At 33.8% G+C, this 10,995-nt stretch overlaps 2 protein-coding genes across 4 annotated transcripts; both read right to left on the reverse strand.

The window, feature by feature from the left end:
- Positions 1-1,987: 1,987 nt before the first annotated feature.
- On the reverse strand, positions 1,988-4,508 carry LOC110608025 (metallophosphoesterase 1). Its single transcript, XM_021747229.2, has 4 exons — positions 4,099-4,508; positions 3,268-3,860; positions 2,775-2,861; positions 1,988-2,388 (listed from the first exon to the last, which is right to left on the reverse strand). Exons 1-4 carry the CDS (start codon positions 4,363-4,365, stop codon positions 2,133-2,135), a joined length of 1,203 nt encoding a protein of 400 aa, XP_021602921.1. The 5' UTR covers positions 4,366-4,508; the 3' UTR covers positions 1,988-2,132.
- Positions 4,509-4,959: 451 nt separating this feature from the next.
- On the reverse strand, positions 4,960-9,239 carry LOC110604617 (2,3-bisphosphoglycerate-dependent phosphoglycerate mutase 1). Of its 3 annotated transcripts, none has more exons than XM_021742880.2 (9): positions 8,783-9,239; positions 7,982-8,259; positions 7,513-7,736; positions 7,105-7,223; positions 6,857-7,013; positions 6,617-6,718; positions 6,396-6,515; positions 5,370-5,429; positions 4,960-5,231 (listed from the first exon to the last, which is right to left on the reverse strand). In XM_021742880.2, the coding sequence occupies exons 2-8, from the start codon at positions 8,256-8,258 to the stop codon at positions 5,385-5,387; spliced, it is 1,044 nt and encodes a 347-aa protein (XP_021598572.1). In that variant the 5' UTR covers position 8,259; positions 8,783-9,239; the 3' UTR covers positions 4,960-5,231; positions 5,370-5,384. The 3 variants fall into 3 exon arrangements, with proteins under 3 accessions (XP_021598572.1, XP_021598563.1, XP_043807892.1); XM_021742871.2 differs by having other exon boundaries at positions 4,960-5,265; positions 8,783-9,237; XM_043951957.1 differs by lacking the exon at positions 8,783-9,239 and adding an exon at positions 8,354-8,536 and having other exon boundaries at positions 4,960-5,265.
- Between the last annotated feature and the right edge of the window lie 1,756 nt (positions 9,240-10,995).

Genomic DNA, 10,995 nt, shown 5'->3' on the forward strand with positions numbered 1-10,995 from the left:
TATTTTGCTTCTTTTATACGGTCAATTCAACGGTGTTTTACCATGCAGGAGGGAGACTACCAATGACATGGTATCCTAAATAGTTCCCCAAGATATCAATGACAGGCATGAGGATGAGGCCTCATTCATCTTCAGGCTATCCTGGCCGCACTTACAGATTTTACCAATGCAATAGGGTTTTTGAATTTGGTTCTGGTAAGTTACTCCAGCTATTCTTATGAACTTGTCTCTCTTCCACCGAAGAAGATATATTTAAGACCATTAATTGACCATAAAGCTGAAAATCAAACATTAACAGTCACAAGATAGTTTCGGAGTGAGGGGCAGAACTCAGTGAAAAGAACAAGTTTTTCGTCCTCCTAAGTTAAAAAATCACAGGCACATAACAGGCAGGCATGCATGATTGCTGTTTGTGAGGTAGGCAATGGCTGGGCGTGAAAAGCCAAAGGAAAAGTTGGCTGGATTAAGCATGGCATAATGTTGAAATTGAATATAAGCTGAACCCTTGTGAGCTCTTTAGTTGAGCTAATGAAGATGGCTGGATGGTGATGGATGAAGGGTCTCAATGTTTAGATGGCTGGATGTTGATGGATGAAGGGTCTCAATGATTAGATGGCTGGATGGTGATGGATGAAGGGTCTCAATGTTTAGATGGCCGGATGGTGATGGATGAAGGGTCTCAATGTTTGGGGTCAGTGCGACACAACACTTACACTTATTAGGGAAGGAAAATGCAATATTTACTTTTAGAATTTTAAAGTATTCACTATTACAGTACTTTAGTGAAAACACATTATATGTTTAACAAGTTTAAATTCAATATGATCAGGTTAAACTAATTATTTAACTAAAAGAACCTGGTTCTAGCAATAATTTGGCTTCCATCATGGATTGTCAATTTCAAATGTATAAGACAAATAATTTCAAATTCAAGGTAATATTTCCATTTGCTTTTACCAAAAAACAAAAAGAACACAAAGGGAAAATGAGATGCATCTGTCTCTCTCTCTAAATAATGACCATTTGATCATTCGAGCATACCAGAAATTATGTCCAACCTATCGTTTGCAGACTACGGGAAGCAAACAGAGGATTGTGAATTTGTGATGCAATATTAACCTCTTAAACATCAAAAGTTGAGCAAAGAGGGGAAGGAACAGTAAATATATGTATTCAGATGGAATGAATGCTCAAAGTAAAAATTATGAAAATAAAAATTCAACAAAGTATTTTGCGGTTTAGCATTTTGACACCCAATATACCCTGAACTTCAATCTGTTAATTTTTCCTTGACAAAAATCTGATGTGGCAAACAGACAAAATAATGAAATATTATTTTCCCTCAACTTGGAAATATGGATGCCATATGAGACAAAACAGCGGAGGCCAAGAAATTCGATTTTTTATTTACCTTCTTAAACTGTTGGGAAAAAAAATTATAAAGAAAAAACTTAAACTTAGCATAACTGCATAAGTAGACTCAAAACACATTCTCATCTCAGTTTCGAGACACAACATGATTCACAACCATTTCTGGTCATGGCCTCATGTCAAGTAGCAATAATGTTCCATATAATCGTCAGTCACTTTAGTGAACAGATTCAAGCCAACTGAGTGCACCACCATGTGATAGATTTCCATAGCTTGACGTTGTATTAGTTCATTTTCAATTGTGTGGCTACATGGAAATAAATCTTAGCTAGGACTTTGTCTAGAATAACAGAGTACCATGAAATCCCACTTTCAGATAATTGTGAAAAGGAGTCATGAACCTGACCACAATGCATTGGAAATAAAGCTTCACATTGTGATTTGAGATTAAAGTTTGCTCTTTAAAGAAAACAAGGAGAAGGTGGTCAATGTTCAGTAAGATCCTTAACGGACTACAAATTAGCATTCATGTATATATATATATATAAACTAGCCAAAATCAGGTCAAACAAAACTTTGTTCAAGGGATTCACCCTTTTCTATCCTCAACAATTACTAGGTTTCAAATGAGCCTCTATGAGTATAAGCTCTTTCACTCATTGTATAAATAATGATTATCATTGTAATGATATAAAATTCATAATTTGAATAATGTACAACAAAAAATGAGGTTACAGGTATTCCCACTTCATCTTAAAACTCTAAGCAGAGGTATTTGCCACCAGCCATATTGTCAATAACAGAATCAGAAAACACATATACACTATTAATACATGAGATTCTCTAGCAAGGGAGCAGTAGCTGACACTTACAAGTCTTCTGTCACTATGAAAAGTAGCAATTATAAAACCGGGGTTATCCCTCGCTTTCCATGTCATTGCAGGAACAGTCACCTCACGTGTCCCATCTGAGTGAGTGTGATCACAAAATTCATGGGTGTGTGCGCTGAAAATAATCCTGCAAATAGTGAGAGCCCACAATCAACCAACATACAGGAAAAGCAGGAAAATCGGAAAATACTAAGGAATAGATATGAAGCAAATAAATGAGCATGATAATGATAAAAAGTTTGCGACCAGAAGCATTGAGAAATTTAAAGAAACCAGTTCATCAACAATACAAGTACCACTTCATGCGTCTTTTAAACCTATGATACGTAAGTGGAACATAGTACCAAGAATCATCCACTTGTCCACTTATTCTCCACCATAGATAAATCATATCACGCAAAAAAGGATAACACATGCCCAACCAATATTATTAGGAAAAAAAGTCACAGCAGATACACAAATATATAAGAAAACAAAGCAAGAAAATGACTAGAGGATTCAATGTAGAATTACCTTGGCTTGAGAGCTTGAAGAATATATTCAGAAGCATTTGGCGGGATTGACTGCAATAAGTCATAGGGTCCACTATCGGTCAATTCCCTGAAGGAAATAATGAGGAAACTTTATGAAATAGTACTTCCAGCAATCTAAAACATATTCAGCAAATTTAAATACAAAATAAAAGACACATGAAGACATTATGAATTGTCAAGGCCAGAAAGATTAACACAAAAGCAACCTAATCTCAGTGAAACACTATCTTCCTACATGGGTTGTTTCTAAGAATAATATATACAATGAAGTGGGCATTCCACACCAAGTTTCATAACTTGGATATTTGGCATTCAACCGTCACATAGAATGTCTCAAATCACTCTCTTCAACAACAAATAAACAAGCAATAGTCATACTAAAGTTTAAAAAAACAAGAGAAACCTTGCTATAGATATTGATGTAAAACCTCGTGAAGAATAAAATGCAACTATGAGGTACAATATGCGCCCACCTGCTGTGCAGTGCATTTGAGCCAGGTTGAAAAAAGCTAGCAAATTTTTCAATATTTCTGCCCTCCCTACAACTGTCATTTGCTGTCTGGTGCAATGGAAAATGAAGGAAGAGTACTGGGCCAGATCCAGATGACATTGCATTCTCTCTCCACCTAAAGTTATCCAGTTCTGTGAACATTCCAGAATCATCCACCACCTTTGATATGTTTTCAATTTCCATTTGGAAATCTATGCTTTCTGTCTCTATTGCCCTTTCAACGCTAAACCGTAACTTATTATTGCCACAAAGCAATGCAACGGCATTAAGTGAGACAAAGCTAACATTACTAATTTCGAAGGCACCACAACCAGCTGAGTCTAAACCTGGAAAACTCCTAGCTAACCATTGAACAGATCTTACATCAAGCTTACTACATTCCCCGACATCCCTATCACCAAGAACAACATGGAACGGGAGCTCAAGAAACGGTCCCAAGATTCGATGAAAATTATGCAGCACAGATACCCATTTAATTTTTGTTAACTCAAATCCTTTAGCCGAAACATCACCCAATACTAGCAGCATATCAGGCTTCAAAGTATAAAAAGATTTCTGTGACAAATAGCATTAAAAAATATACAGATGGTTAGTTCCATGAAATTAGAAAAAAAAGGAAAATACCAATGTGAACTATAATGGTAAGTTCATTATTATTATTATTTTTCACATACCATTTCCACTTGCTAGTTCAATAACTTTCAAATGCATCAAAAATAGCAGTAATACTTAATTAAGCAATTAATCAAACATTAAGCATAGAAAAAGAAAAGGGAAGGGAAGAAGAGAGTACCTTGAAAAACTTAGACATGTAATAGTCTCTAAAATATTGATTAAAAAAGCCAGCTTCGGACCCATAAAGCAACAAATTGGCCACCATCATGACTTTCAAATCCTCCTTCGGCTTCTCCTCTTTAACGACATTATATTCTCGACCAGTGTGCGTCCTGCTAGGCACGATGGTGCAGGAAGGAGTTGATACCCAGTCTTCGTAGAGGAAGAAAAAGCCGAAGAGAAGGAGAGGCAAAAGCGACTTCCAATTCCATGTGGAAGGATCCATAGTTGTTGAGAGGGACACGGGAGAAGGAATCTAGGGGTTTTTGTTAGCAGCCATTGCCGTCGATTGTTGACCGTGTCATTTCGTTGCGAAGAAGATTGAGATCATTAAATCTTCAGATTTTTTCTTTCCCAGTACTTTAAATTTGTAGTTTAAAAATGTTAACAAGTATGAAATTTGTAAATTTTATTAAAAGTAACATGATTAATTAAACAATAAATCAATTTAATATATTTTACATATTTTTATGATATTTATACTTTTTTCTCTGTATTATTATATTATATGTTAGATATATGGAATGTGACCATTTTATTTAATAATTAAAATTTTAAATATAAATTAATCATTTAAATTATATTTTATGTAAATTATTAAATTACAATTTATAAAATTAAATCAATTTAAATATTTTTCAAATAATAATAATCAAATTTTAAGACAGAATTAGATAATATAAAATAAATTTTAATTAAAAGAGCATTAAATATATTAGATTAATTCGGTTATATTTTCAAAAATATTGTCATACGGGTTCATCTGATGGTTTACCTTGCAGACTTGGATAGATGATGAACAGATAAGAATGAACAAAAATGAGAAAAAGCAACTCTTCATCAAATATGTAATGGTTAAAATGGTCTACATCTTATAGAAAAGATGCTCTTTATTTATTTCAGTCCATCTATTACAAACATCAAGGAACTTCCAGGCGCATAAATATATCCTGAAGGGAACATGAGCAAGGACTCCAAATATGCAGACTTGGTTGACGAATGCTGTAGCATTTGGCTTCTGCTGGTTGACAGCAATCGCCGTAGATTTATGAACTATCTTCCCTCCATTGTCTATCTTCAGATTTAGAACAACTATAAAGATTTTCATGTGATGGGAGGTAGCCCCCTGAAGAAGTGAATATTGGAATTATTCAAGGAATTGAAAGCAAAAGGTGAACATAAGCAACTCAGCTTGAAGTTGTAATCAATTTAACAGCAAACTAAGCTCACCGATTCTAGGACATGTTAATGCCGCATCTCATCTAACTTCTGCCTGTACTGTGCTAATCGCTGCAGCAACATAGGGACGGTGTTAGTGTTGCTGTTAAGATACTTTCAAGGGACAAAACAGAGGGAAAGATGGTAAATAAAATTCATATCAACGATGAGTCAGTGCTTCCATTTATTTCTCTTCTACATAAAATCCATAATCTCACACTACAGTAGCAGAAAATCCCATAGACATTGGCTGTAACAGACAGTGAGAGCAGGTTGCTGAATGCTTGTTGGGGGATGGCTATAGATTGACACCTCAGGGATTTTTCCAGGCATTGAACACTTGGCTTAGAACTAGTGCGGATAATAGGGATGCAATTGGGTGATTAAGACACTTCATTATGGTGGCTCATTCATATTCTAATTAGGATGCTAAAACTATCCTGAATTTTGCATGATAATCCTAAGATCTAGCCAAACTTTGAAAGCAATTGGAATCAGAAACATATCAAGTAGTTCTCAGAACCACTAATACTATGCTTGTTTTCTAAATGAAACTCCGGAAAATAATTTATTTTTGGAAAATATTTACTGTGAGAAATGTTTTGTGTGGAAATATTTTCCCTGAAAAATATTTTCCAACAAAATAACTTATATTCCTTTTTTTAAAAAATATTTTCTCTACAATGCCTTTCTCTACTTGATTATGACTTCCTTCAATCAAGTAGAGAAAGGCCTTGTAGGCTTATCAAAACATAATATGATCAATAGTATCACTTCTTTTCACCACGGATACTAAAGTGAGTGAGTACGGTCTATCAATGTCACAACTCGAATAGGAAGAGTAGCAGAAAAATGAGAGAAGGGAGCAGGGAGGAGTAAAAAATGCATTCTTAACTACTAAATGGATCATGAGGGCATCTGTAAAATTGATGAACTCAATCATCCATATCATGCTGACAAGTATGCAAATGTAACCTTCAAAAATGAAAACAAGGAATTCTTGAAAAAAGAGAACAGCAACAATTAGAAATTACATACCCTAGTATATGCATAGACCCCAGCCTCAGTTGGTCCTGCAGGGCTTCCCCTTCTAATGAACTTCCCCTCTTTAAATATGTAAAGCATAGGTATTCCAGTTGATAGTTCTAAACTTATCACCTGTCAGAAAGAAAAAAAAATTGAAAATTAAATTCATATGTAATAAAGTAAAAAAAGAGGAAAACCATAAAGATGATAACAATATCATAATAGCTGGTCACCTCCTGGGAAGTTAACTTGTCAAGATACATAATTATGGACCTCAATGAATTCCCATGGGCAGCAATCATTACATGCTTCCCAGAACAAAGCTGGTGTTCAATCTGTGTTGCAAAATTTCTGCAGTCAGATACTAATATATAACCACTGAATGTTTTTAAAAACCAACAAATTTGAAACATCAAATTGAGGGCAAAGAAACCACAAGATAATTAGGTAAGGAACAACACAATCACACAAACCTGATCTTTAAAGTAAGCAACAGCTCTTTCAGCACACATTTCTAAACTCTCCCCATTTGGTGGAGGTATGTCATAACTTCGCCGCCACTCATGAACTTTTTCCTTGCCAAATCTATCTGCTGTTTCTTGCTTATTCAGACCCTGTAATTCTCCATACCTATTGAAAGAGACCAATATTTATAACTTGTGCAACGAAAGATAAGCCAGGATTACCAGTAAAAGGGTAAGAGTGGAAACTAAATGATTACATTCTTTCGTTTAATTGCCAAGCTGTTATAACTGGAATGGATTGCCTCATTGTGTCTTCACTAAAAATTTGACTCCATGCCCTTGCCTGTTCACTCTCATTGTGCATAATGATTGGCACCTGTTAACGGTTCATTCATATGTTAGAAAATAAAGAAATCAAACAGAAAACCTCTTCAGTGGCATCAAAAACTCAAAGTTTGGATGAAATTCAAGTGTTATGTGCATTGTTTTAATGGTGCCTGAATGAATTCCAAATGTGCTAGCTTAACAAAATATGATGCTGATATTTAGTCATGTAGGTCCTTCAATTAAAGAAGGCAGCGAATGGCTAGAGTGTTGATATTATTAGCTTCTAAGATCTGAACCAGTTATTTTCTAACACCTAATGAGATATATCCCTACATTACCTTTCTACGACGGTGCTGAGTCATGGCAAGCATGGCAGTCATCTGTGCACGAATCAAGGATGATGTATATATCATGTCGACAGGTATGTTGCTGATTCTCTTACCAGCTTCAATTGCCTCTTCAACGCCTTTCTTTGTTAATGGCACATCGACACAACCAGTGAACAGGTTCTTTTCATTCCATAACGACTCACCATGCCTGATGAGTATCAGAGCTGCCTCACCTGAAATACATAGCATACAGTGGTATATAAGGATGAGTTTAGTCTTCAGCTCATCTCAAGGCAGCGAATAATATAAATCAGAGGTAGTAATATTACTGTGAAATCAACTACCAGCAAGAACTTGGCGTATTAGGATTAATGTCAAGAATCCATAAAGAGAAGGCCTTTAGAGAACTGGTATTATGATTATATAAATGTCTCCTCTGAATGAATGTGAAACGTTGATTAGAATGAAACTGACTTACTTGATTTCTTTTGAATTCCATTGGTGCTGTCATTTGATGAGGTTGAAACTGGATCAACCACTGAAGTTTGAGAAGCAGAGGCTTGAACAACACTAAAATTCCTTTTACCAGCGCTATAACCTCCCTTTCTTGAGATTGACAATACGGCATCAACCTTAAAACCTTTTGAAATCGACTTCACCGAGACATTCCCAAACTCTTGATGAAATCCAGAGTTGTGAAGATGTTGATGGGAAAGAAGAGTCCCTATTGCTTGGTGAAACACAGCACTGGCCATTCTGAAAATTCAAGTCCCAATAATGATGTAAGGAAACAAAAAATGCACAAAAGGGCTTCTTCCAGCAATAGTTGAAGGTAAAAAGAGAAAGGCACCATGTGCGAAAATCTACGCTAGCAGGGAGCATTAGGAAACAGAATATAGCATATTCCTTCCTCACGGTCAAAGAAAAGGTGAGAAGAACGAACTTAAAGTAAGGCCATTCAACAAGTTCATAATCATGTTCCAGCTGAAAGCTTTTATGGCAGATTAAATCAACATCATTCGCAAATATAGATCTGTATTCGAAGATGACTGCTATTATTACAAACCCATGGTCAAAACTGGCGAATCCAAAGCCTAATTCACATCAAAATCTCAGGCGCAACATAAATAAAAGCCAGTTAAGAATGTGTGAAAAACATTATACGCGAAAACATAGATTAAAGAAACATACCTGAACGAAAAATAATGGCAAAGAAATAAAGAAACGCAATAAAGAAGCAAACTTTAGATAATAGAGAAATTGGGCAGGAGAATCTCACCTTACTATATAAGCGCGCAAACGATGATAACGAAGAACAGAAAATAAAATCAAAATAAATAGGGAGAGTTTATTTCGAGAAAAGGTGACGGAGAAGATGATGAGAAGTGGAAGAAGGTAGCAAGCTAAACGTCCATTTTCAATTCAAAAGGACAGAAACAGAGAGGGAAAGTACGCAAGGTAGATGGGTATGTGAGGAATCATGAATATAGAAGAAATCGATGGAGGTTGTCTTGTAGATGCTGCGATGATGCTATGGGAACAATGCGATGACAATTTTTCCTCCCTTTTCCTAGTTGGCAAACAGACGGAAATCGATGGGCGCTTTGTGTTAGTTCTTATAGGATCTTTATGCGAGATTACAAAACTGATTTGTTTTTTAACTTGAAAAGGATTTGAATTTTGTTTGTGTTTATCTTTAACCTGATCACTTTTTTCTTTAAAAAAATTGTAAATTGTTAGTAATTTCCTTAGAACTATTCTCTGAAATTATTATTATTTAAAAAAAAAAAAAGAAACAGCTCTTGACTTGCTCCAACTCACTTCAAATGATTTCTAGCGTTCCTTTGTTGACCATAAATTAGTCTACTCTTTGATTATATTGCTATTTAATATGTATATTTGCAATTGTTTATTTCGTATTTTGCTGGATTTCTGAATTGAAACATTTATTAATAAAGAGGAAATCCGAGTGATGGAGTATTTAGTTTTGCTTTTTCTTTTTAATTTTATGGAGATTAGTAACCAATATTTGAATTGAAAACTTAAGTCAATATTAATTCTAATTACACTACTCTCAATTAGTAAATGTTTAATTATTAGGTATTATTAAATTATAAAATTTTAAAACATAAGGTATTTTGGCATCTAAATTTTGTTTTTTATATGTAATTAAGTAAAATCATAAACTTATGTAAAGATAAAAAATTATGAATCATGTGAATCATGAATGGAGTCAAACTTCTAAGCATATAAATTATTGAATAACCCACAATTATTTCCAGAATCATGTTAGGAATAATTATTTTTAATATTGTTTATTTTATTATATTAATTATTATTTTCTTTCACTTTTATATAGAATAAAAATGGTTAGATAATTATTTTTAAAAACATTAATATTTGTGTTATTTTCTTGTGATGTGAAATAAAGCAAAGTTTTGGTTCCTCCCAACAACCCTTGGAGAAGGCTGAGGGACCAAACCCTCCTAACCTAACCCCAGCCCTGAGAGAAAAAAAAAAAAATCAAAAAATCAAAACCAGCCCTTCAAAGTCCATAAACACCACCTAACTCCATCGCCCATTTTTGTGGAGTTTGACGCCTAAAATTGATATATATTTTTAAAATACAATAATTTAATTCTTATATTTTAATTCCATTGGCATTAGGTTAGAAGTTCCCCAGTTATGCTCCACTCTCTCGCTATCTCTCCGACGATTCAAATTATTTCACTTCATCATCTCTCCTACTCCAATATCCATGTTTCTAGTTTCCATTTCAAGCACTCAATATAACAGGAAAATAAAAAGAACTAAACAAGAGTTTTGGAGCAAGCTTCTTTTATTTTATATTTAATAAAATTATAATTTAAATTGATATATTTATTTTATAGGTATATTATAATTTAAAAAAATTATCCCTCCAGTTAGATTAGGGGTGCGCAGTATTCGATTCAAATCGAAAAAATCAATCGAACCGAACCGATTTAAAAATTTAGTTCGATTTTTTATATATTTCAATTCGGTTTGATTTTTAATTTCAAAATTTTCATTTATTTTGGTTTGGTTCGATTTTAATCAGAAAAAAATTGAAAAAACCGAACCGAACCGATCAGTGATAATAATATATTTTTTCAATAATATAGAGAAATTAAATCATATTAAAATTAAAATATTTTAATTAAATTTTAAAATATTAAAAATAAAGTGTAAAAAATAAAAAAATTATTAAAAATTGAAACCGATCAAATCGAACTGAACAGAATCGAATCAAATCGGTTCGATTTGATTCGGTTTATGACCAAAATCGATTCGGTTTGATTTTTATAAACACTAAAATTTCAATTTTCAATTTATTCGATTTGATTTAATTTTAAATCAAACCGATCGAATGATCCCCTACCTCTACGGCAAGAGAAGATGTAAAAATAAAAAGTTCTCTCACTATTGATTATTTAATTTCTTTATCTGAATAATCAGAACAAATTATTAGAT

Source organism: Manihot esculenta, chromosome 2, assembly GCF_001659605.2.
Source record: "Manihot esculenta cultivar AM560-2 chromosome 2, M.esculenta_v8, whole genome shotgun sequence".
In the NCBI taxonomy this organism is placed as follows: domain Eukaryota; kingdom Viridiplantae; phylum Streptophyta; class Magnoliopsida; order Malpighiales; family Euphorbiaceae; genus Manihot; species Manihot esculenta.

What these genes read in the sequence shown, in the direction of transcription:
- LOC110608025 (XM_021747229.2), bottom strand. Translation starts at nt 4,365, where the DNA reads ATGGATCCTTCCACATGGAATTGGAAGTCGCTTTTGCCTCTCCTTCTC. An exon ending in ACATGTCTAAGTTTTTCAAG is followed by an intron (nt 3,861 to 4,098) that starts GTACTCTCTTCT and finishes TATTTGTCACAG; the next exon opens with AAATCTTTTTATACTTTGAA. An exon ending in TCAAATGCACTGCACAGCAG is followed by an intron (nt 2,862 to 3,267) that starts GTGGGCGCATAT and finishes TATTTCCTTCAG; the next exon opens with GGAATTGACCGATAGTGGAC.
- LOC110604617 (XM_021742880.2), bottom strand. Translation starts at nt 8,258, where the DNA reads ATGGCCAGTGCTGTGTTTCACCAAGCAATAGGGACTCTTCTTTCCCAT. An exon ending in TGGCAATTAAACGAAAGAAT is followed by an intron (nt 7,014 to 7,104) that starts GTAATCATTTAG and finishes CTCTTTCAATAG; the next exon opens with GTATGGAGAATTACAGGGTC. An exon ending in ACAAGTTAACTTCCCAGGAG is followed by an intron (nt 6,516 to 6,616) that starts GTGACCAGCTAT and finishes TCTTTCTGACAG; the next exon opens with GTGATAAGTTTAGAACTATC.